This window comes from Corvus kubaryi, unplaced genomic scaffold, assembly GCF_017639235.1.
Source record: "Corvus kubaryi isolate FWS band 111438036 unplaced genomic scaffold, C.kubaryi_AGA036_p1.0 37220, whole genome shotgun sequence".
Classification (NCBI taxonomy): Eukaryota; Metazoa; Chordata; class Aves; order Passeriformes; family Corvidae; genus Corvus; species Corvus kubaryi.
Window position 1 is genome coordinate 849,585 of NW_024581063.1, and position 24,915 is coordinate 874,499.

The 24,915-nt window shown below is 52.2% G+C and overlaps 1 protein-coding gene across 7 annotated transcripts in view; it reads left to right on the forward strand.

Moving 5' to 3' along the window:
• The window catches only part of CPEB1 (cytoplasmic polyadenylation element binding protein 1), a 36,937-nt gene that overhangs the window by 1,799 nt on the left and 10,223 nt on the right, over window positions 1-24,915 (forward strand). For 2 of the 7 annotated variants that reach the window (XM_042022761.1, XM_042022762.1), the window contains 2 exons: window positions 2,095-2,272; window positions 11,708-11,896. In XM_042022761.1, the coding sequence (XP_041878695.1) occupies window positions 2,095-2,272; window positions 11,708-11,896 (367 nt within the window). Of the gene's footprint in view, window positions 1-739; window positions 830-2,094; window positions 2,273-3,531; window positions 3,550-8,875; window positions 8,980-10,653; window positions 10,761-11,157; window positions 11,444-11,707; window positions 11,897-24,915 lie in introns of those variants that run through there. The other 5 variants (XM_042022764.1, XM_042022767.1, XM_042022763.1 and 2 more) reach the window with 5 other exon arrangements.

Below are 24,915 nucleotides of genomic sequence, written 5' to 3' on the forward strand. Positions count from 1 at the left end.
CAATTCCATGGCTGAGGGTACGGGTGTTAAGGTCTTTGAAATGGCTCTTAATCCCTCTACCAACTTCAAGCCGCAGGTTTGTTACAGAACCCAGACAGTTTGACTCCTGAAACAGACAAAGGGTCTGCAGAAGCCTGAGTTTCTGAGATTTGAGGAGAAAATGACATGGCTAAGGTGGGGAGGGGGGGGGGATATGCGGTAGGCAGCTCGGGAAGGCTGTACCTTCCTAGTACCTCAGCCGATGGGGAAAGGAAGAGGGCAACGTGCGGCCGGGAGTTTAGGCTAAGAGGAGGCTGCGCCCTGCGAGACCTGGAGAGAGAAAACCCCACGGGCGTGTGCCCCAGTGCACTCTCTCCCTTTATTCGAATAAAGTTGCAGGACTCCTCTGTCTCCTTTATGGACACTGGCTTTTCACGGCGTGAAAAGCACAGGTCTGAGCATTTCAATAGCCCAAGATGCCAGCCCTCAGCGCTGAAGAGGTGCTAATAGCCCTAAATGGGCTGGAGTTCGCCGGTAATTGCTCAGGTCCCGCCTGAAGGCACCGTGCGAGTTGACCGCTCGGTAGCTTATTCCTGCTGCTTCCAGGACTGAGTTTCCTTTGCTTTTTTAGCTAAGTGGTGGCGAGTTGGGGAAAACGATCAAGTCGTGCGCGTCTAATGACGAGGTGGGGGGGTGGAACGTAAGTGCCAGACATGGGCTGGGCTAATACTCCCGTCTCCACGTGAAGTTCAGTTTAGACCAGCCTCCTTGAAAGATCAGCGAGGGGTCATTTGAAAGTAAAACCAGCGCGGCGCTTCAGACCTGTTTGCAAGTGAAGCAGGACTGGAGGGTAAGTGCGGCCTGAAACTTGCAGAAGCACATCCAAGAGGTGCCTGTATTAAATGTCTTCTCGACAAGTACAAATAGCCCAACTTAGAGCTTCGGTGTGTTGGAAGCGCAGGGGCTCGTTTGCCAGACTTGATGCTATTCAGTTCTTTGGATTTGGATTTAACTTGATTTGCTTAATGGCCAGTATTCTGCTCCGGAGGCCAGGACTGGCGGGGTTGTGCCTCCCTGCTCCTCTCTTTAATGCGGGTTTTAATTGCCGGCGATACCGATTGCTCAGCATGCTCGGGAGCAGAATTTTGCAGTGGCTTTTGGGTGGCGGGCAGACCTGTCCTCGGCCCCAAAACGTTGGTCGAGATGAAGCTTAGCGGCTTCTAAACTGGCCGAGGCTTGAGTGTGGTGCAGCTGCTCCCGAACGAGCCTGCATGTCAGTGGCTTGTGAGCAGAGCTGGGAAAGCAGCTGTTCTTCCCGGTTCTCTGGACCGGCACCAGGGTGCAGGAGGGGTTTGATCTTTCCCAGGCAGAAGCTTTACAAGAGGTAATGCTTATTAAGGATGGTCCCAAAACCTTGATGCTGGTGGATCCGTGCCCGTGGAGGGTTGTGCTGAAGCAGAGCTGGTTTGGGGTAACCACCTTTGTGGTCAGGAGCTGCTGCCTGAAGGGAAGATGAGGATTTTATCTTCTGCCTTTCCTCAGGATTTGGGGCTGCTTGATTAGCTGGGAAGCAGTGTTGTTTGGGGTTTTTTCTGCAAGCCTGAAGTGATTGCTGCTGACTTGGATCATTCCAAGATACTGTTCAGAACCCCAAGATGGGTAGTGAGGTGAGTCTTGCACTCCTCTGCCGTGCATAAGAGGAGCTGCTGTGGTTCCTTTTGTCAGCCTGGACCGTGAACATCCCACTTATCCCTTGGTGTCGGGAGACTGATTTTGGGGGAGAAGGTGTGTGCCCCATTAATCAGATCTGTGCTAGTGTTGTGATGTGCTGGAGAAAAGCAGCAGGGAGCTGTGTTCATAACCCAGCTGGTTTGGTGTGGCTGTCAGTCTAAAGTCCATGGAACTGTGTGGTGGGCAGTCTGCTCTGGTGTGCTGTGCCGACAGATTGCTGACCCGTTTGCTTAACTGCTTCTTTAATGCCAAGAATTGGGCTTGAGTGTTGCTAAGACCTAGCTAATGTGAGTATTGGAGGCAGTCCAGGCGTTCCACAGCGTGTTGAAAGCTCAGTGCTGAGTACTTGCCTATTTGACACAAATACTGGTTCTTTTTTACCAGAAAGAAGATCCTGTGAGGAGCATAAAAGACTGCTGGGATAGCCCGAATGCCCCTGCACTTTCCACCTGCAGCAATGCGGATATATTCCGCCGGATAAATGCCATGTTGGACAACTCTCTGGATTTCAGTGGGGTCTGCACCACGCCTGTCACAAAAAGCAAATGTGACACCCTGCCAGGTAATGGAGGGGGGCTGCTGGAGTGGGGAGGCACTTGGTGGGGCCTGCTGAACAGGTGATGGTGGCAATCCTCAGTGGTGTGGGTGTCAGCATGTTTGGTACTGGGAGGGCTTTGCTTGTGTGCCTGAAGTGGATAATCCATGTATTCCCTGGCAGTGTGGAGATGCCTGGGAAGGCTTGCTTGCCTCCCTGTGGTGCTGTGGGTCACTGTGGGCAGGGTGTGAGTGCTCCCTGCCTGATCTGCCAACTCCTGGTGTGAATACCTCCAGCAGACTCCTGTAGTCTGCCTCTCCTGGAGGTGGGGATTCATCTGCTCTCAGGGTTAGCGAGGCTGAGTTGCTGCATACATTGAAATTGCAACAGAATTTTGAAAAACCGTGATTGCCACAGGTCAGTTAACCTGCATGTAAGAGCACAGGTGGGTGCAGACTTTCCTGCAAAGCAAGCTTGGCGTGATGAAATCAGTGCTGTGAGCTTCTGTTTCCTCCAGGCTGAGGGGAGTGGGCATATTCTGCTGCCTCAAGACAGAAGTTCTGTGCCAAAGCAGAGAGTGTTTGGTCTGGTCTTATTTTTATCCAAGTCAAGGACATGCTTTTGTCCTTTTGCAGCATCCCAGCTCTGCCACTAAATGTACCTGTGCCTGATACTCCTTTTGCCAGCACACCTCTGAGCAGCAGTGCTTGTGCCAAGGATTTGGGCACTTGAAAGGGATTGCTCTTGCCTCTCCAGCCCCTGAATTATAGGGCCAATAAACACTTCGGCCATTATGGGAAACAAACTGGCCCCTCTGGATATGTCGTAAAATGAAGTGGGAAGTATAGGGCTGATCCTCCCCAGCTGGTGACCTTGCAGGGTGCCCTGGGCAGAGCAGCTTTCTCTGAAGTCAAGTGGAGACAGGATTGCCTTAGCCTCATGGGTAACCAGTTTTAATCAAATGGGTGTGGAAAAAAAAGCTCCAACTAAGTGTCTGGGCACCCTGTGGGTCTGTTTGATGCCTGTGCAGTGCAACTTTGTTCTGGGCTAGTGAAATGACTGCTACCAGATGACTTCCAGTGCAGCTTAATCTCCTGGGTATTTGAGGACTTAGCAGTGTGGACTGGGGCTGATCTGGCCATGTGATCCTGTGCTGGCGCTGCAGAAATAGCAGAGGAAGTGAATTGTTTGCTTCGAGGCCTGGATCCATCGCCAGCATTGCTTGAAACCTGCCTGGTAAAGTGGCATTGGCAGCTATGCTGGCTACTCCTGAGAAATGGTGTAGTGAATAGTAACCAATTCAGGTTAGTGGTGCATTTTAGACATTTGCTGTTGGACTGAGTTGGTTTGGCTGTTTTTTTTGTCCCCTGGCATAGTGGTAGCCAGGGTTGCATCTGATCTGGATGCACTGGAAGCATAAAGGCGAAATAAACAGAAATATTTTCCTTTATCTCCTTGCAGTGGGCTCATGAAAGAGTTGTTTCTGGCTTCCCTGTTGAAATCTTAGCTATAGCTGTTCCTGCTCCATTTGGAATGGGAATATTGCATAGAATCTTAGAACATGTTCATGGTATTTCCTAATTAAGTTTCAGCTTGCCAAAGTTAACCTGGTTTATAAAGGAGCTGTCTCTGCCTGTTAGAGCAGATTGATCCTGTGAAGTTGTAGGTTAATTCTGGTTTTAGGTCTGGGCTTAGCAGCTGGCACAGCAATTTTGACTTTCAGTGCTGTGCTTGATTTTGAAAACTCTTCTCTGAGGGATGGGGGTGTTTGCCTGGCACTGAAATAGGACTTCTTACTGACTTCTTAGTGCTTGCAAATCTCTGCTTGTTCCATAATTTACTCTGGTTTTTCCTGGGGGCATCTGGACCAGAGGGTTTTGCTGGAGATGCTTAGAGGTGATGTCTTGTCTGGAAAGTCTTGAGTTTCCCAGTGGTGTTAAACTGCTTGTTTCAGGTGCTCAGTAAGTCTTGTGAAAGACCTCTCACAGGGCAAGTACACTGGGACTTGGATGTCAAAAAGGGTGCCTTCTTCTAGCAAATGTTATTTTTGCTGCGGGGAAGCCAAGGTTGTGCTTTGGGGACACCCTAAGAAGCTTTCTTCCTGCTGTGGCAGCTGAGGCCAGCCTCACCAGTGAGGGGTGGGGGCCCTGCTCAGCAGTAGTTACCCAGACAGGAGGGCTTTAGCTTGTATCAAATCCCTTGTACTGTGACACAAATGCTTATGATGGTGTGAGGAAAGAATTCCTCACTTCCCAAAAGATACTGAGCCAGGCTGGAAGAGGGCTGCCTTGGGTGCCCTCAGTGTTTGGGCTAATGGAAATGTGAAGGTACTGATAAGAGAACAACCTGGGCCAGCAGTTTTCAGCTGTAAATTTGTGGATGAGTCAGCATCTGCCAATGTGTCGGCAGCTCAGAGTTATTGGTCTCCTTGCACTCCCAGCCTCATTTCCTTAATGTGGGAGCTGGGACCTCTGGGTAGGTAAGGAGGGCCTGAATGCGGCAGCTCTGCAAGCTTTGTCCTGTCTTTGGAGCTGAAAAGTGCAGGAGCTGCTCATAATGTTTGATAGGTTGCTAATGAGAGTCTTCTCCATGAAAAACTTGGCACTGTCAGCAAGGATGTGGGTCCTGGGGTATCTATGATTTATAAATGGGGGAGGTACTTTGGCACCTGGACCCTGGCCTGGGTTGTGCAGAAATTCACACCTGATGGCTGTAAGGCTGAGCAGCTGTTTGCTAAAATTCAGAATATAGTGCAGGTACCTGGGCAGGTGGTTAAGCCTGGAACAGGTTGTTGGAGCTGTTTGCCTTGCCCTTGAGTGAACTTCTGGGTAGGTGACCAATGGAGCAGAGACCCTTGAGCTCATGTGGTGTCTTGTCATTGCTCCAAGTCGCTTCTGAACAATTCCTGAGCCTGTGGTGCTTTTACTTTGTTCAGGAACAACTGGTGTACTGTAGTTAGACTGGATTATCATGGAACTCCTTGCTTGGGCAGGCTTACTGAACCTGGAGATCAACCATGAATGTGTAGTAGCTATAACAGGTGAAAGGACTGTCTTTTTACAACTTCTTTAATGGCAGAGCTTGGGGAAGAGCCTTTTTTCTAGCAGTAAATGCTTGGATCTTAATCTAGTCATGGTCCCTCAAGCTTTTCAGTTGTCATCTTCAGGTCAAACTAGATTTATCCTGGCTTGGACTTGGGTTGAAGAAGCCCCTTTGAGCACTAAGAGGATTACACGTGGTGGAGAAGGGATGGCAGAAGTTCGTGACCTTTCACTAATGCTATTGGGGAAGCACGTGTGGAGACACTTTACTGGGCTCAGAGTGAGGCCGTGCTGGGATCAGTCCAGCAGCAGCCTGAGCAATGTGAGAGGGACAGGCTGATTCAGCACTCCTGGATCCACGCAGTCAGAGCGTTATCCCCTTCTGGGCAGAGCTGGGACTGCTGCTGCAGGTTCAGCTTGTCACACCTGAAGTTGGATCTCTGTCGAGATCAGTTTGCAGCTGATGATAATCCTTGGTGAACTTGGTTGACTTGTCGAAGCCAGCTGTGTTGGGATGCCCAGGCTGACCACCTGAGGTTTGTGGGTAGCTGCTCCCCAAGCACCAGGCTCAGGATGTTCTCCCAAACTGTGGGGTACAGTGCCGCAGTGTGAGGAGAGCTGTCATTGTAGAACCTGTCTGGTTGCTTCTGGGACAGGGTGATGGTGCTTCACAACAGCTGCCTGTCAGACTGCCTCAGTCCTCTCTGGAGAAAGGCAGAACCTCCTCAGTGCAGGCCTTAACCTTTAGTGGCTTTTACTGTGGTGCTGGAGATGAGGGAGACAGCATGGCCTTGACAGAGGCAAGAATCAACATCTCCTGCCAGTGCTGCTGGAGCAGCTCCCTGTCCTTGAGCAGCTGCTTTGCAAGGAATGTGGTTTTAAAGCTGTTCTGTATGTTCATCACCCCTCCGAGTAAGAACGTGAGCAAGGCCAGTTTTAACTGGCTGTTGGTTTGTTTACCAGGCTTTAAAGCTGGGCCTTGTTGGGTGGAAGGTGCTGTTACCTATAGCAGCTTTTGAAATTACCCTGTTCTTTCTGTAGGCACAACTTCCAGCTTAAGTGTAACTGGGAGTAAAGCTCCCACTGGAGCTCTTGCATGCCTGTTGCTGGTTTCAGCTGAAGGCAGTGCGTGCTTAAAAGAAACTTGAAAGACATGTAGGTACCCCAAATGTCCGAGCAACACTGATCTTTCATTAAGCTCTGATCATTTAACTGCGACAAAGCAGCCATTATTTTGCTCCAACTTGACAGTCTGTTGTGTGAAGAAATGGGAGATGCTTAAATGACTTCCTTTGGATGGGAGAGGCTTCAGGTGCCAAGTTCAGTGTAAAGGCTGTTAGTTGTGGCCCATCAGGCTTTAATGACTCTGTGGCTGCCTTATTTAAGGAAAACTGAAGGACAAATGCAAACCCAGACTAGCTGATGACTAAATCAGCTTCCTGTTTGCTCTTAACTGCAGTCAGTTAATGACCTATCACTTGTTTAGCCGTCCAAAAAGTGTCTTGATACTGTAATGTAAATTCCTCTGCTCTTCCCTGGCTTGCAGCCCCAAGGAAATATTCCAGACAGCGCTGGATGCAGCTGACCTGATGTGCATGGTCTTGGATCAGGGAACAAAATGTAGGATGCAGAGACCCAAAAGGTAGCTCTGCTTACCTGGAGGTCCTGAGGCAGAGACCATCAGCAGGAGCTAGCCTGAAGCTGGCAGAAGCATTCTGCCTGCCCTAAAGAAGTGCTGGATGCCAGGTACACATCCAGAATAGGGGAATTCCACACCTGTGCCCCAGAAGAGGAGCACACTTACTGCCCTTGCTCTTCGCCTTTGGATTTAAAGTGTCACATTACCAGGTCTTTGCCTACATAAGCATGATGCTTCTCTGTACTGGAAAGTGGCTCTAGTAATTGGGTTTTGTATCAGAAATGCAGGTCAGTGTTCTGCAGAGCAGGGACTTGGCCTAGAGCTGTTGTACTCTGCAGTGGTCACAGACTGGTGTTCTGAATATGCAGCAGTTTTCTGATGTGTACTGAGCTCTGTCACTCAGGTTTTGGTGCTGTAATTCTGTGACAGTCTCTGTTACTCTTGGAAGAAGGAGGTAGAGCAGCAAGACTGTTGCAGTGCCTCTTCCTTGGTTTCTGAAGTAGCTGTTTGCCAGCTGCTCAAGTGTTTGTGGTTATGGAATAAGGCAGATTCTTTCATCTGGCTGTGAAACAGGTCATGCAGCAGTGTCTCCACTTCAGGAACTTTTCAGATTACAAGGGAGGTGCTTAGTTGTGTTTCAGAAAAACCTCTTGTAACTAGTAGGTTTATGCCTAACAAGTGCTTTTCTAAGTCCCTGATGATCTCCACTGCACTTTGGGAATACAGTTGGCTCATCTGAAAGCTTTCACTTTGGTATTTGTTTGTCTGGTGTGCAAAAGGCACTTGAGAGGCTTAATTTTCAGGGATGCAATTCCCAGCCTTTACAATTGGAGGTGTAGAGAGGTGTGAAAGGCAAGCAGTGCTGCTCCTGGCAGCTGCCTTCCTATTTGTGATCTGAAGGCTTTTCCCCCTGCCTCTGGCTTCTCCAGATTTAGTTTGGAAGTTCAGCCTTGGTGAGAGCTCTACTCCATGGGGTGAATCTGGTTTTGCCAGTGAATGGAACTTACAGCTGAGCTGGATTTATCCGTCCCTTGCCCTCAAAACTTGGGGCCCTCATTCGTGGAGGGGCTTCATCTGTATTCAGGCTCTGGTGGAAACCAGCATGTGGGAGCAAAGGGAGAGCTCTCCTGGCTGTGGAGGTGGTAGGAGTGGGATCTGACTCGGGTTCATGTTTGCTTAACCATTCTGAGAAAACCCGGAGGAAGAAAAACCCCATTTGCTGGATTGTTAGCTGGCCTTCCCAGATCTGGAAGGCTCAAGTGTCTGAACGTATTTGTGCTAGGTTGAGGTACCACCTTTACAGACTGATGGCACAGAGATGCTGCTGCTATGGGCTGGGAACTGAATCATGCTCCCTGCTCCTCCTGCTGCCTTAGCCCACAACCTGCCTGTGGATCGCAGCTCCTGTTGCCAGGCCTTGTGGATCCTTCCCACACAGGCTTAGGCTGTAATTTCCTTAATATTTTCTTGTTTGAAGTGCCTGGTTGGTGCACCCATGCTGCATACCAGATCAGGGGAGTGAGCCAGGCTTAAAACTAGCTCCCTGTGGCTTGGTTTTAACCAGATGAGCTCCCCAGCCCAGCTTCCTGTGTGGAAACTCACCTGCCTAAAGTGGTGTGAGGAGGGAGGGTGGGGACAGGGGCTGGGGCTGTGGGAGCTGTCCTTGCCTGCAGGTGAGAGCTGAGCTCTGGGGATCCTTACCTTTAAGAGTCTTTGGAATGCCTTAAATCCTGGGCTGTGACAGTTAAAGTCTGGAAAATGCAGCTTTCCATGTGGGCAGTGGTGTGGAAAGCTGTCCGGCCTGTGCTGTGGTGCAGCCTGGCTCCAGGGATCTCCTGGACAGGCAAGAGGGAGTCACCCAGGAGAGACTCTTGCTCCAAGGCCAGCGAGGGAGTGTTTTATTAAGGACTTTGTTCTCATGATGCTGTTGAAATCAAACCCAACCGGCTTGGGAGGCAGGAGCTCAGTCTCTCCCAGACGCTCGGGCACGAGCGCAGCGCTGCTCCTCTGCCAGGATGATTGGCTTCCAGTGGCAACTCCAGGGAAAAATCCAGGTTGGGAGGGCTTGTGCTAGTGTTCGGTGCTTGGAAAAATCTGCAGTAAAGCATTTGGGTTGGGCTGTGTCAGGTTGCAAAGTTAAGTTATTTAGTATTTGGTAGACATTTAGTTATGAATAACTTGAGGTTGTGACTCTTTAGACTAAATTTTTGTTGGAGATTTAATTCTTCCTGCTCTGGTATCTGATTAGTTTTGTCTGCCTGCAGCAATTGATTGCTTTGTAACAAAGCTCCAGACTCTTTGACTTTTAAAAATAACTAGTCCAGAGATCTTTTTAAGTTCATAGGTTTTTTTTAAGTTGATGTTTTGCCTGGATGACCTGTATCTAGCTTTTAGCCTGGCTTGGAGTGTTAAAGGGGAAGCAGCTTGGGCTGGCTGTTGGCTTCTGATGGGAGAAGGTCTAATTAAAAACTGCTGGTTATCTGAGTGGATTCTGCTCTGTGCTTCCGCAGTTAGAGCTGTAACTGGATTGCAGGGAGTTTGTTTTTAAATGTGGATTGAAGTCATCAGAGGGAATCATGGATCTTTTACTTGAATCTGATTTTGTTCGATTAAACAAAACAGCTTATTTCCTGAAAAATGGGGATAGCGAGGGGAAACGTGGCTGGATGCTGCGGAGTGAGTGCTTCCTGCTGCAGATAAATTTGTTACTTGTTTTCCTTATTTCTTCAGTCATGGGTTTCATCCAAGCTGTTGGGATTCAAGTTGTGCTGTGTGTCACTACTCTGTGTCCATGCTTCCCAGAAGATGAAGCTTGGTGGGAATTAATTCTTTTGAGACCTAGCAAGATCCCTGGTCCCCAGAGGGAAGGGAGTCTCCTGCTGCCAGGGATCTGTGCACAGCACTTGTGCCTTTTCATAAAGGCAGGAATGTTACATATTCATATGGACAAGTTATGGTTGCTGTGGGAACTGAGTTGGCTGAGCACTGTGCCTTGATCCTCTCCTCCCTATGTTAGAGATGTCCAAAACAAGCAATCAGAAAACTATCTGGGAAGAATTCATGTGGTGAAATACCGTGCTGGAGATGCAGCGTGATGCTGTTGGAGGAGTAGATGCTGTTACAGGTGCTTGGTAGTAATGTGACTAAATTGGCACTACAGCTTGTACTAGTACTACTAGGAGTAGGAAACACCCTGGTGGATGCTATCCTGGTGGAGTGCTGTGGAGGAGGCTGCAGCTGGGAGGGGGGAAGGTGATGCGTTGCCAGCAGGTTATGTTTTAGCTGCTCTGATCCTGCCTGTGGTGCCACAGTCCCCTCACTGGGGTCTGGGGATGCTGGTGCTCCCAAATTGCCATGGGCTGAAGGCAAGGGTCCCTCCTCTGGTGGCAGCAGTGGCCTGTGTCACACATAGGTTACCCAGCTGCCACCAGCCTTTGCCTGGGCTTTGCTCACGGGCATCCGAGTGGCACGGGATGTGGATGTGGAAAAGGAGGCCAGGAACGCTGTCGGGCTGCCTGCGATGGCTGGGGCTGCACGTGAGGGATAACGTGACAGGCTGGAGCGACTGCAGTGCCCGTGGAAGAGCTGGGAGCAGTGTGTGGAGCAAGGTGTACATCTGATGGCACAGTGGGAGGCTGTGGGGGCAGGGGGAAGAGGAGGAGACAGCTGCTGCTTCTTGGGAGTTGGCTTATAAATGCCCTCTGACTCAGATTTCGGGTAGCACAGCTGAGCATCTTGTGGTTTCACCAGCCCCCAGATCCCTGCGTTAAACTGGAATTCTCAGACTATGAACCTGCTGTGTTTCCTTAGGCTGTTGGCACGGGCTTAAACCAAGGCGAGAATCCGAGAATCCGGCGTCTCCAGTACCGTAGGCTTGTGAACACCCTGCAAGGGAGGGGGAGGGCTGGGAAAGGGGGGACCAGGCGGGCGGAAGGTAAACAGGCCATGAAAAATTCCTGATGTGAAATGGGTCTGCTCGGTTCTGTTCCTCCTGTACCAGTGGGATGTGCCTGCTCGGGCTGGACCAGAGATAATGGGCTGCTCTCTGGGTAGTGGGGGTTGAAGGTTATCCTTGTTACTCAGGGGTAAACAATGCCGAGTCAGTGAGAGGCACAGTGGCCAGGCTCAACCAAACAGATTATGCCAGCAGAATTGCAAAGCTTTGCATCGGCTCTGAATCGGAGCCAGCAGCTGGAGGCTGGCCAGGACTAAAGTGTTTTTGGGTTTTGTGGGTGGAGGGAGGCGGGGACAGGAGAGCTGGGTAGCACTAAAACTAACTGTGCTCTGTCGCTGCTGCTCTCGTCGTTGCTGGGGGGTTTGCTGCCTCCAGCTTGGTGTCTGCTGTGCTGACGAGCCCTGCTTTGTGCTGCCTGCCTCCCCTGATTTACTGGAGCTGCTCCTCTTTCCTCCTGCTACTGTCTTGTCTGTCAGGGGAAATCTTACCCTTTCTTCTTACCTTTATTTTGTAAGAGCTGATGCAGTTCTCTTGCATGGCTGAGTGACGTCACTGTCAGCACAGTAAGCATCAGCAGCCTAGTCACATGCTGACCCAGTCAGTAATGCAGACGGGATAGGAAGGTGGAGGGGCCGAGGGGGGTGGGGGGCTGGATTCTGGACATATGGTAGCCCTCCCTTTTGGGGTGCAACTGCTGGTTGCAGGAGCTGTGGCTTCAGAGCGGCGTGAGACCTGGCTCGGGGCTTAAAGCTTTGGAAAACTCCCACTTTAAAAAGAAAAAAGCAGCCCTGAACTCTCAAGCTTCTGTTTGTTCTCCATCTGAGCAGACATCCAGGACTCTGAAGAAGCAGTGGCAAGCAGGATGCTCTTCCCTACATCCACGCAAGAGTCTTCCCGTGGCCTCCCAGACACCAACGATCTGTGCCTTGGCCTGCAGTCCCTCAACCTGACAGGGTGGGACAGACCCTGGAGCACCCAGGACTCTGATGCTGCAGCACAAACCAGCACACAGTCCGGTGAGTCTGCTGACACACGCAGCAACAGTTGTTGGATTCTGTGTATGTTTTTGGCTGGTTTCAAGCTAACAGGGAGCGATGTGCTTGTGTAACAGGGTGCTGGTTGGGGCTAACAGGGGCTTCTTGACCTGCGGTGCTTGTGTAATGTGACAGCTGAGTTGGGGAGGCTGTGGCTGCCTCTGCCACAGCCCCCTCTGCTCTGCTGTCAGCTCACTGCAGATGAGAAGTGCCTGGGGTTGTTTTGCTTGGAGCTGTAATGCTGCTGGGGGAATAACCTCACCAGGAGAGGAGAAATCCTCTTGCTGTGTTTGGAGGGAGTGGGTGGGGGGTGTGGTGTCAGGAGGCTGAACACGCTGGGTAGGAGTGAGGCTGAACTTCGCTCTGGCAGCCTGAGGAAATCCCTGGTGGCAGGCAGCTCTGCAGGTGGGGGGCAGGGTGTGCTTGCAGAGGGCCCCCCCATGCCCGACTGCCAAAGTCCTGGCAGCCGTGCTCGCCCAACTCTGCTGTGGGGTGTGGTACAGCCAGCACCCGACAACTTCAGCCGGCAGCTCGCTGGCTGGGTGGGAGACTTGGAGGGATCCTGCTCCACTCCCACGCTCAACTAGAAATAGCGGGCTGTGCCTGGCAGTGGGCTGCAGGAGATGCAGTGGAATGGCTTCTTGTTTTAACTCTTCTGGTCCAGCACAAACCTACGTGATGGGCAGGGTGTGGGCTTGCAGCCATGCACTGCTGGCTGGTGTGCCCTTCCCCCTCGATCCTCTCCAGTCTGCTTTTGCAGCTGAGATTGGCTGGGGAATTCCTGGGGTGCTGGGTGCTTCCCCTGGAGTGATGTGGGGTCCAGTTAACTGTTTGAGACACCCAGCCTTCCCTGTAAAATCACAGGAGAGAGGGATGCTGTATGTACAAACTTAAAGCATCCTCTCAGCCTGGTGTTGGAGCAGAGGGGTAAAACAGGGGAGAGTTCACTTGCTAGCCTTTGAGGTGTGTAAAAACCACAAATGGTGGTGTGTTCGTTCAAGTATCAGTCCGTGGAAAGATCTAGTGCTTTGGCAGAGTTTGTACAAGTACAGCCTGGTTGCTACAGAAACTCATCCCTTTATAGCAGCATGCTGCTGCTTTGTTAAAAGGAGAGTGCATCGCTGCGCAGACTTGGGTGACACAGAGGCCCCAGGCATGGAGTTGGTGCTGACAGGAATATAGATAGCTTCTAGGGGGGGCTGGGCAGCAGGGTTTGCCCATGTAGATGTTTGGAGGGGCAAGGGGATGCTGTCCTGAGCATAGGAAGAGCTGCTGGGACACAGCCCTGAGTTGCTGTGTGAGTTGTAAAACAGCAGAAAAAAAAAGCACTAGTGGGGTAGCAGAGTTTGAACAGCTCGATCCGCACAGCTCACTTGAGTTTCTGCACCTAATTTCCATGAGACTTGGCGTGTGGGCCCTGGCATGGGCACTTGGGGTCTGCCTGCAGCCCGGCTGCGGTAGCTTTATTAAGCCTCGCTCTGCTCCAGTGAGCAAACCTCCACACGGTCCTGTGGGCTTCCCCTAATGAACCAGGGAATACCACACACTCCTGCCTGTACTTTCATTGCCAGCTGAGACTTTGAAGGAGGAAGGAGAAACAAGTTGCTAGTGTGCAGTGGGCTGGCCAGGTGCCTCAGAGCTCTGCTCTGAGCCCCTTCTGGCTGTTGGCAGACTGGGGCCCTGCTGGTCCCCGTGTCACAGGATCCTTAATGGATGAAGAGCACACTTGGAGCAGGTGACATCCCCTGGCGTGACCCTGCTGCTCGCAGCCCTGGCGCTGGGCTCGGCCCACAGCGCGCTGCGGAACGAGGCTGTCGCACATGGAGGCGGCCGCTCGGTGCGGATGTCCCAGCTCCACCTGCTCCTCTGTAGCCATCTCCAGAGCTCTCTTGGTCGGCTTCCTGCCAGCCTGCCTTGGCAGAGGCACGGATGTCTCTGCAGCGCTCCGGCAGGCAGGCGAGCAGTGCTGGCATGAGCCTGGGGCGGGCTCTGTGCCTCGCAGGTTGGGTGGTGGGGCTGGCACGGCCGGGCTGGTGGTGGGAATTTACTGCCAAGGGGGTGGAAAGGCTGCTGGTTTCAGGAGGGAGGTTGAGTTGGAGAAGATTTGAAGGTGCTCTGGTGACCTCCCTGCTCACAGAGGGTGTATCTGGTGTCAGGTGCCCCCACTGACTGCAGTGCATCGTGCTGGAGCTCCTGCCTGCCACAGAGGCCTGGGAAGAGCTGTGGAAAGGATCTTGCCTCAGGCACAGCCCTGGGCTCTGATGATCTGTGCCCACTAGGTGGTTGTGACAAGTGTGGTAACAGCTGGTGGAAGATGGCACCCAGTGCTGTCTGGAGAGGCTGGTTTCCTCACTTTTCACTCCTGGTATTCCCATTGGTGTACAGAGAGAGGATGGCTGGGATGTGGGACCTGCCCAAGCGCAGCTGTACTGCTTGTACAGAGCAGTCTCTGGCTTTCGGTGGCTGTGTGGAGGGTCCAGTGCCCTGTGGCTGGGGGTGTTGTGATCCTGAGACAATATTCTCCCTCTCGCTCCCACACTCCCTTCCCAGGTGAGCAGCAGCTGGGCCAGGGGTGCTCCATGGTCTGGGCTGCTGTTACTCTCCTGCTCTGAGAGCTGTGAGGATGGTGTGTGCTGGCTGGGGAGGTGAAAGGCTGATCCTATGCACAGCTTTGTGTTGCTTCAGCCACCCACACCTCCCATGTCTGTGGTGCCTTAGCCTTTCCTCAGGGCCCCGAAGTGGCAGTGGAACTCCTTGGGAACAGAGAGCCTGTAGTTCAGGAGCATCCTCTGCAAGGTTGTGGAACACTCTGGGTGGCAGAGAATTGTCCTGTGTCTGAAAGCTGTGTGGGTCTGAGGAGCTGACAGATTCTGGTCCTTCCAAGTGGCCTGTCTGTGCTGTGATGGAAAGAGGGAGGATATGGAGAGGATGCTGCTGAGGCTGAGGAGGCTGCAGCTGGCCCAGCCCACAGGGCTGGGGTCTCCATTGGGGTGTCCTGTGGGCAGGTGAGGCTGCAGCAGCGCTGGGCTGTGGCTGGGCATGGGGGAGGGCTGGCACTGCCAAGCGAAGCTGTTGTGCCGCTGGCACCCAAGCGTTTGGAAGGTTCCAGCAGTGACTCAGCTGTGCGGACCCACAGGGAGGTGGCTGGAAGGGTGGAAATGCAACAAAAAAAGCTAACAATCAGGCTAAAAATATTGCTGATGTGGTCCCCTGCAGTGCTGTGCTTGAGTACTGATGAGCTGGGACCTCCTCTCCTCTGCGTAGTCCCTGCCAGCACGGAGCTTCCTCAGCCTGGGAAGGACCTTTGGCTGCAAAGCCTTCTGGTGTCACCTTGTGCTCCCAGGGCGTTGCCACCACGCAGCTTGGTGCAGTAGGAGCAGATGCCCGCTGGTTATAGGTCGGAGAGCAGTGGGGCTGGTTTGTATGCCCCAATCCTGCCTACATCCCCCGTTCCTGAAGGGCCACTGAGACCCTTGCACCCAGACAGGGTTATTTGTGAGGAGTTTTCCTTCTGCACCCGGCCTACAATGCACTGAGGGCATGTGCTGAGCCCTAGGCAGTGTGGCAGAGGCGCTGCTGGTGCCTGGAGAAGCTCTCTGGAGGCAGTGGCTGCTGCAGGCTCGAGCTGCTGGCACTTCCTGGCTGTAGGATTGAACTGCTGTCTCACAGCAGGCAAAGCGTCTGAAACCCTCTGCTGCCACTAGATCTGTCAGGCTGGAAATACTTCAGCAAGTCCCAGCAACCTGCTCTGTGGCCTGGGGAGGGACTTCTGCGGGAAACTGGCCTTGAACACTTCCAGTCCTGCCATTCCTGGCTGTATACCTTGAGGCAGTGTTTCCCTGTCTTCAGTCTCTACACATGTGTAGAGATCTCAGAGTTCAGAGGCAAGGAGGTGTTAAGAGCCAGTGAGGTGGGACTGTCCTTGATGGTATCCTTTACCTTCACTGCTCTGTTTCTCAAGGGGCGCAAGCAAATGGGGTCTCGATCCAATTTTTGCCTGGAGAACAGCAGTGCACAGCAGATCCATGTGCAGATTTTGGGTCTCCCTGCCTGGCTGTCAGCCTGTGTGCCAGCTGCTTGGTCTGGCTGGTCTGTCCTGCCCTACATTGGAAGATGTCCCTATGTGGGACAGCAGACTTGCCCGCTGGGATATCATCCTAAAAGCGGTCTGTTATGAAGTCTGCAAGGCTAACCTGAGTGTGTTTTTAGCAAGATCAGGTCTTCTGGAGAGGATGTTGGCCTCTCTGGGTGAGCCCAGCAGGTGAGCTCTTCCTGATGGTGTCTGGTGGAGCACCTTGCTGCATCTGCCTCTCTGCTTTGCTGTGTGACCCTAAAGCTGCTGGTTCAGCAACAGATTTGAGCTTTTCCTTGGATTTGCTCTTGAGACTGCAGCTCCAGCCTCATCTGTGCCCTCTGCGGGGTGGCTGCTGCTGCTGTCTCATTCTCCAGCCCGCAAGGTTGCAGCTCCTGTCACTCTGGTTCTGGGGAAATGGCCTGTGGTAGGAAAACACTGCTGAATCTTCCCAGCCCTTGGCTCTTCTGCTTCCCAGAGCACAGCAACTCATTTTTGCGATAAGCTTACTTATCTGTAGTTGCTTAAAATCTGCCAGGCTGGAGCTGCGGGCAGTCTGTTGTGCGTTGCCTGGCAGATAGCGGAGGCCTCGGAGCACGAATCTCTCTGAAGTCTTCAAGGCAAAACCCTGTCTGAAGGATGAAAGAAAAGACCTGTTGCACAGGAAGAACAGTTGTTGTCATGGACTCCTTGCCTTTCTTATTGATAACAGCAGGAGGGATTCATAAGTTACTCCCTGAGGTCAGGCTGTTTACGGAGTGTCCTCAAATGCTGTGTGTGGTGGAAGGCACCTGAGCCCCCCAGGGGAGAGTTGCTGCTCAGCCTGGGGTGGCTGTTAATAAATACAGCATGGCGGTCACTGGCTTTCCTTGAGCTGCTGGTCTGAGTGCTTGGATGCAGAGCTTGGGGCAGAGGATTTGGGTTCCCAGTTTTCCATCTGTTTAATTTGCTGCTTGGCTAACCCATGCCAAGTTCCATAGAGCTCTCTCTTGTGCATGTCCAGGTCTCTCCCTCCTGCTTTTCCTGCTGTCTTTTGGACGAGTGGCTTCAGAAGACCTAGGTGTGCCCTCAGCTCCTGTGTATTCCTGCTTGGCTGTGTGTAAATCCCTCTCCTTATGTTAGAGGAAGATTTCAGAGGCTCATCCTGATGGAGAGCTCAATGTCTGGACAACACTAGGTTGGCATCAGAGTATCCAAGGATGGTTTTTCCTGCTCTGTAGTGAAAGGGAGGGATGTTTTGGGTGTGGGGGGGAGAGCACTTCACCTGAGTGAGGCTTGCTCCCATCTAAGCTCAAGTATGCCTAGAAAACTCAGTAAAAGGTTCCTTTGTGCTGCTGGTGGTGTGGCTGCTGGGATGAGGAGGGAAGGGCCACTCCTGCTGACCTTGGACCTGTGCTTGGTTCAGGAAAATAAGTATATCCAGAGTTTTGGTGGTGTTCCTGAATTACATGTTCTTGGTGTCCTTTGTTCCCTAAAGGAGGACAGGCTTTCCCAGCAGCCTGGTTCCTTGGGAGCAGCTTGCTGATGTTCAGACTGTAGTAATGGAAGCACAGATGTGGTGGTGCTTCCTGTGTGAAGGTTGAGTGATAATGGTGTAAGGGCACAAAGCTGGGAGCTGGTTTGACTCTCCTGGTCTCTTGCTTGGTGCTAGTATTCCAGGAGTACCTGAGACAGCCTTACTAAAAGCTTGTCCCATGCTATCCTAGTGTTTGTAGGGCTTTTCTAAGGACTTACTTGATGTGGGTACTTAATGGGCACTTGTTCCTTCAACGTGTTTCCATAAGAGCTGCTCATGCTCTGTGGGCTGATTCCTCAGTGCTTGGCTCCAGCCAGCCGTGCTGGGGAGTGGGAAGCAGGGAAGCACTTAACAGCTGCATACTGCTCAATGTGGCAGCGGTGTTTGATCCTTAACAGAATAAAATATGTATCAAATAAGTAAAAAAAGTATCAAACCTGAGCTTGCAATTGTTTTCTAATGGAAGTTGCTCTTAATACAACTCCTAAAGCTTCCATTTGAGCAGCTTCTCCTAAAACAGATTTATTTTTATCTGCGCTGATGCTGTAAAACAGAAGATGCAAATAGAGGAGTAACTGGAACAGGAACCCAACCAGCATCTCTGCTTGTATCCAGCCAGAACTGAAGTGGGTCAGGGCAGCTCCAGTGCTGTGCTGGAGGCAGCTTGTGGGAGCAGGCATGTGCCACCCAAAACCTTCCCCTTGGCTTCTATCAGGGAGGGTGTTTGGTTGTGGCCTCTGGAGCAGCCCTGTGGCAGTGTCCAGGGGTGGTTTGGAGAGCATTCCTCTTGGCTCACTCAGGAAGTGAGCCTCAACAGGCACGTTCCCTGCCAAGGGGAGAGCATTGGAGCTGCTGTTTGGTGGGTCTGAATTGCCCCAGGAAATTCGTGGCTTAGTCTTTCCTGTGATTGATATTGGAGGTAGCAGCAGGGAGGGTGGTTTAGTGTGTGCAAGCCCTGGCCTGGGGTAAGATTCATCCCCAAAATTGCACCGGTCAGATGAGAGATGAGGGGGTTTTCCTCCAGCCCTTGCACTGCTGTGTGTCTAAGCAGTGGATGTGATGATTCTTTGCTGGGCAGAGCTGACCCAAAAAGTTCTGCTGCAGCTCCATCAGGAGCATGGGACCTCTCTAGGAGAGGCCTTGAATGTGTCTTTGACTCAGTGCCTTCACTGCAAACTCCCCGGCACATGCAGGCCTGAGTGCTTGCACAGGGAGCTGGGTAGGGAACAGCTTTTGGACCTGCTGTCCCAGTGTGCCTGTAGCAGAGGGGGTGCCCACTGCTCCCCTTCCCCAGCTCTGGTGGGATAGGCCCAGAATTCAGCATCTCCTGCTGCCTTGGGCCTGAGTTTGTCCCTGGTGCTGTGTGGTACCTGGGCACAGTGATAACCAGGCCATGCTATGTGACATGTGGGGTGACCTGTCACTCCACTGTCACCAGGGCCAGGCCAAGAAGCTAGTGGAGAGCATCTGGCCTGTTAGCACAGCTGAAGTCCCTCCAGCTGACTTTCATTGGGGACTGTGTGTGGAGCTGCTGTAAGAGGGCTTGTGAGCCCTCTGCAGTACTCTTGGCAGGCTGGGGTTTTTAGGGTGACTCCAGTTGGAAGGGACCTCTTGAGGGTATCCAGTCCTATCATCGCTCAGAACAGGAAAGCTGCTGGACGGTGGTGGAAATAATGTAGCCCGAGGGGGTTCCAGAAACTAATTCTGCCTTGGTGTTCCCACAAAAACACCCCTTTAAGTGGGCACCTCCCCTGAGCTGGCTCGGAAATGATCCCCTTCCGAGGGGTGCTGTGGTCCTTGAGCTGTCACTGCACAGAGGCTGAGTGGTGCTGCTGTAGGGCTGGGGCACTGGGCAGGGCATCTCCAGCCAGGGTTGCACCTTCGATCCACATCTCCAAGCTCACTCCCTCTGTGCCTGGTCCCTCAGGCGATGGCAAACCAGCTGAATCACAGGTGCTGTCTGTGCTGCTGCCAGCGCAGAGGCTGCTCTTGGGCACGGCAGCTGCTGCCACGCATTTGAGATGGCCATGGGGATGTGCTGGCTCCCTCCTTGCCCCTCTGCCTGGTTTTCTCCCTGAGAGTGTGGAGGGAAGGTGAGGCAAACTCCCAGGCTGTGATGCTAAGGGGTGCAGACCTCTGGAAGGTAGCTGGGAGTGTTGCAGGCATCACTGGTGGGGTTTGGGAGTGCTGGTCTAGCAGTGGCTCTGTGCTGGTTGAAGGCCACAGTGAGGCTTGTGTGCCATTTCCCAAAGAAAATTGAGTTTGGGACTGAAGCCTCTTTTTTTTTCCGTTGTTCTTCCTTCACTGCAGCCTGCAGAGGGGTCTGGCTGACAGCTTGCCCCCCTCTAGAGAGCCCCCCTTCTAAAGGTGGTATCCTGGCCTTGGCACCCCCAAACTGTGATGCAGCTGAGGATGAGTCACTCACCCTTGTTATCACGTCAGGTAACACACACAGCAGAGTTTGCACCCTAGATGTTGCAGCAGATAATTGAGAGGAGTTTGGTACTTAAATATAGAAGTGTTTGTTCTTGAGGCTTGCAGAGCTGAAGCTTGTTGTGCAGAATTTGACCCGAATATGTTGGCTTTTAAATCTCCCTGGGACTGATACATGTTAAAATCTGCTGTACTTCAGTGTTCTGATCTTTTTAAAGACAACTGTGGTTGTGGCAGCCTGCTTAGCGAATGCAATTACCTGGGCACTTGTAATCCTGAATTGCATTTTAGCTGTCTTTTCTGATTTTTATACTTACCTTGGGCAGCTGTTTTCCCTTCCTAGAAACGCACAGGAGTAAATTCCCTGCCTCGGGAAGCTGTGAGCCTTGTTGTCAGCCAGGTCCTGCTCTCAGTGCCGGCGGAGGACCAGTGCTCTCAGATGTTAATGCAATAATCTTCTGCGTGTTCCCAGTTATGCTGCTGTTTCCATTTTTCAGGGCAAGTGACTTACCATGTTGGTGCCAGAACCAAGAATAGACCTCAGGTGTCCTGACTCTAATTCTGTGGTTCAGCTGTGGGATCATGCTGCCTTTTTTTATTCCCCTGCCCCCTTCTTAGCAAACCAGAAATAGCTGCCCGAATATCCTCAGTTCTTCTTCGCCCCAAATGAAGAATCTGTGAGGGCAGAGGTGCCTCTTTTGTAGTTCAGAAAAAAGTGGGCTGTGCTGTAGGTCCTATTTAGATGGTGTTTGCTGCTGGTTTGATTACATCTGCAGTTCTGGGAGCTGCTTTTCTCCAGAGCTGGTAGTTGGCTCAAGATGATTGGGGCTTCTGTGGTGATACAGCCTGGAGAGGATTGCGTGCCTTGGACTTTGTGTGGCTCCTCTCATAACAGCAGTAACAGTTTTTTTCAGTGGACTAATGGGAATATAATGGAATTGGGGAGATTTGAGCTAGCTAGATCCTCTGGAGGTACCCAATGTGCTGCTCAGGTGAGCTCCATGGGTCTAAGGGCACAGTTCTTCTTCAGCTCTGGGCCTTGTCCCATGGCTGCTCCACCTAAGAGGAAGAAATTCCTGTGCCACTGCTCTTGTTGCAGCTTTTCCTTGGTTTTTTTTGGTGCCCCTGTAAGAGTTTGGTAAATAGGGAGAATCCAGTGTCTGCCTTCCCTGTGCCAAGCAAAGCCTGTCCCTGCCCTGTGCCCCAGCCCCACATCTGCCAGTGCAGCTGCTGCTGGCTGTGGTTCAGGCAGTGTTCCTGTGCTGTGCCTGTGTGGGCTCCTTGCAGGCAGCTCCAGGTTCCACAGCTGCAGGCGGGAAGTGCTAAAATTCAGAATTGGGCTGGACTGTTGGTCACTCCTTCCCTGCCATGAGCTTTGAGCTGTGTGGTGCTTGTGTGTGAGGAGGGTAAGCTCACCCTGGCAGCCCTGTGTCGCTGCTGAGCTACAGCTGTAGGAGGTGGTTGAGGTGCCCATTTGCTTTTCAGGCGTGCAGATGTTTCTCTTGCCACGGAGTTTCTCAGTGTCTGTAGGAGGTGCTGCTTTTTGGCTGACTAAAACATTCAGCTTGCTCCCACCCCACCAGAGCAGAGCTTGGCTGGGTGGTAAAAACTGCAGGCGAGCTGTTTTTCTGGAATTGCAGCAGGCTATTGTTTAGGACATTAGCTTTTTTTTTTAACTTTACAAGCTTATTTGATGCATGACAAAAGAAAGTGCACTGTACTCAGTCTCCAGGGCCTCAGTCACACTGCTTCTCTCCTCTGCTGCCCTGCCCCAAATGTGTAGATGGTGCTGCAGCCCCTGGGCATGGCAGGTGTCACTGAAACCTGGCTCTCCCACCTTATTTCTCCTGGTGAGAGCATTCCTGTTGATCTCTGCGGGGAGATCCAAGCAGAAGGGTGGACTTCAGCCTATGTAGTAGTTGGTGGATGCAGGGGAGGCCTTAACAGCTTGCCATCCTTCTTGTGCCGAGTAATCTCCAAGCAGATAAACTTCTGGAGACGGCAGTGTCCCTCTGCCCAACCTTGCTGGGGTGCCAGCCTGCAGAGGTGACCCTCTGATGGCCTTGCTCAGACAAGTCCTGAACTCCTCAAAGTAGGCTTTTTCCAGCCCTGCAGTGAGTTTCTAAAGGCTGGAGTACATCTCCAGAGGGTAACTTCCAAAGGTGTGTGTGCTCCCCTGGCCCTGGGGCTGTGGCCCGCGCGGTGTCGAGCTGCCTGGGCACGGACCCATGGATGCCAGACATGGCTGGCAGCTCAAGGACCAGCCTGGCATGCTGCTCCTGCAACAGGGGTTCTTGGCCCCCTCTCCATGTGTCCCCAGGCTCCGAGGGGTGCAGCCCTGTGGCAAATGCTGTTCTCAGCCATGGGGGAGCTCCCACTGATGTTCTGAATGTGGAGAAGGAACTTGAGCGGAAGGACCTGGGCAGCTGCTGGGTGAGAGCGATTTTTGTGTGGGACTCAGTTTCTGGATAATTTAACTAAACTGATGCACCAGGGAGTGAAGAGCATCAGCACTGATCTCATGCTGTTGGCTGGGTGGTCTCCCACAGAGCTGAGCTGAAGCCTTTTTTTCAAAGGGCAGTGTGGAGGTGGCTGAGGTTCTGGTCAGCTCTGTCCATCAGGAGTAAACTCAGTGGATGTGCCATGTGAAATATCTGGATGTGGCATTTGGTGCTCTGGTCTAGCTGGCAAGGTGGTGATTGGTCAAAGGATGAACTCTATACTGGAGATCTTTTCCAACCAAAATGATGCTGTTGCTCTTAAGGTGTTATCCAAGGCGATAAAGTGTCATTTGTCATCAGCATAGTGGTTATTTTCCCAGAGCCTGTCTTTCCCTGAGCTGCCAGCACCAGCAATCCTTGGGGTTCATATTTACATTCATCTCTTACAGAATGGGTGTGGGCAAAGCTACCAGGAAGGTCTACACATCAAATGGCTGTAAGTTACAGTGTGCAGGGAAGAACTGTGTGCTCCAAGGTCCTGGGCAGCTGCTGGAAGTCTTAAATTGAGTGTCTTGACCAGTGGATGGAATAGTAAAAGCTGTTCTCAGTGCTTGGTTTGGACATCTTGCTGTTGGGGCACTTTCCCAAAGTGTGCTATGAATTGCAGCTTGTGCTGGTGGAGGGATCTGCTTGAGACAGGGTAAACTCACAATAAATGTGGCAGTTCAGTGGTTGGTAACAGGATTTAAAGGATAATTTGGGGTCCGTAGGTAGAGTTGACCTCAAGAGTTGAAACCACCTCTGTAGGCTCAGTGTAGCTGCTTGTTTCTGTCAAATGTCTGGCTCGGGTATGATGAGTCCTGTGCATGCTCCCTTGGGCACCTTTAGGGGCCCTGGGATGATGCAGGAATAAAGGTGTATCCAAACAGCCGTTACTAGGGAAAGCTCAGCTAACGAGGAGGAGTTGTTTGAAAAAAATGCTCCTGTTCCAGGGAGTGGCCTGCTTGGCCAGGACCTGGCAGTGCCATGCAGTGTCACGGCTGTTCCACAGAGCTCAAACCTGCCAGTGCTGGGCTGCCGTGCCCGGAGATGGAGCGGAGCGCGCTGGCTCCGCGTCAGGCGTTGGAGCTGCAGCAGTGAGTCAAAAGTCAGTGCTGAGTTTCTATTAAAAGCTCCTGTTCTGCTGTCCCCTGCAGAGGAGCATTGCCGTGTGCTTCCTGTGCCGCACTGAGCGGAGGCAGGAAAAGTTCCAGAAGCTCTTGGTGTGCGAGTGGTGAACGGGAGTCGTGTTGACCCCTCAGTTAAAATTTCCCCTCTAGGTGTGAAACATACTTCTTTGCACTTGTGCTCTTTCCTTACCCTGAGTAGTTCCATGATACTTGCTTTTTCACTTTGGGAATTTCGTGGATGCTCTTGACTTCAGGAATTGCTGATGCATCTTGCATGTGCGTTGGGAATGATTTTTCCCTTATGTGAGCTGTCTGCTTGGGAGGGGAGACAAGGCCAGCTTCTCAGGAAGAACTGTGGCCCCAAGGCCTTGAAGGGCTTTTTTTAGGTGGGCAGCCTGTGTTGGGCCCTTGTGCCCCATTCCCCAGGAGGGGTTTGGTGGGTTGGAGCAGGGAGTTAGAGCAGGATGCCTTTGGGGTGGTGCTGAGAAATGAGATCTGGGTGTCTCATGCTGGTGTTTCCTAGGCTACCTGGTGTCAGGGCACACAGCCTGGTCGCTGAGCAAGGAAAAAAGAGGAAATGTGGAGTTTGTTTCGTGGCTTTTCCTCCCAATGTCCCTGCGAGCAGCTGTGGGTACCGGGTGATGCTGAGTCAGGCCCACTGGCATGATGTGGGGTCTCCCATAAGCTCAGTGTGTCCTGCTGCCTCTACAGAGCTGTCAAAGCTGCTGGAGTGGATGGAATCCATCTGTGTGAACAGCAGGATGTCAGTGCTTCCAGGGCATGAGGTTAGGACTGGGGCAGTTGGAGCTGGCAGGACTCTGTGTGGTGGTAAATGCCCAGACAGTGGATCTGTTTGAAGGCCGGTAATCCTGACACTTGAATGTGCTCGTACTGGCCTTACTGGTTTTGTAGCTGCTGTGAGAGCTGAGAAATCCTGGGAGAAATGTGTACATGGTGCAGAGATGAGGGTGACATAAATGGGGCAGAGCACCTGTGGGCCCTGTAATGCCACTGGGAGCTCCTGATGAGCCCCAAATGCTTGCTGCTGCATCCCAAATGGAGTTCTGGTCCCGCATCTCTGCTAACCAGGAGATGAGGGGCAGGACAGCATTGTCTGGTAGCAGTCTGCCTGGCAGTAGCTGCTGCAGGTCTCTGGAATGCCGTGCAGCTGGGATCAGCACAGGGCTGCCGGCGTTCCGAACCCACGGTCCTCACTGGCTGGGGAGGAGGAGGAGGGTGTCAGCGCAGGAGCATTTGTTGGCAGCAAGGCTTGGGCTGTGGGATCAGCTGCTTTGCTTTGCCTCTTGTGCTGTTTAGTGACTAATCAGATTTTGGAGGCTGTCGGACAGATTCAGCTGTCTCCCCGGAAC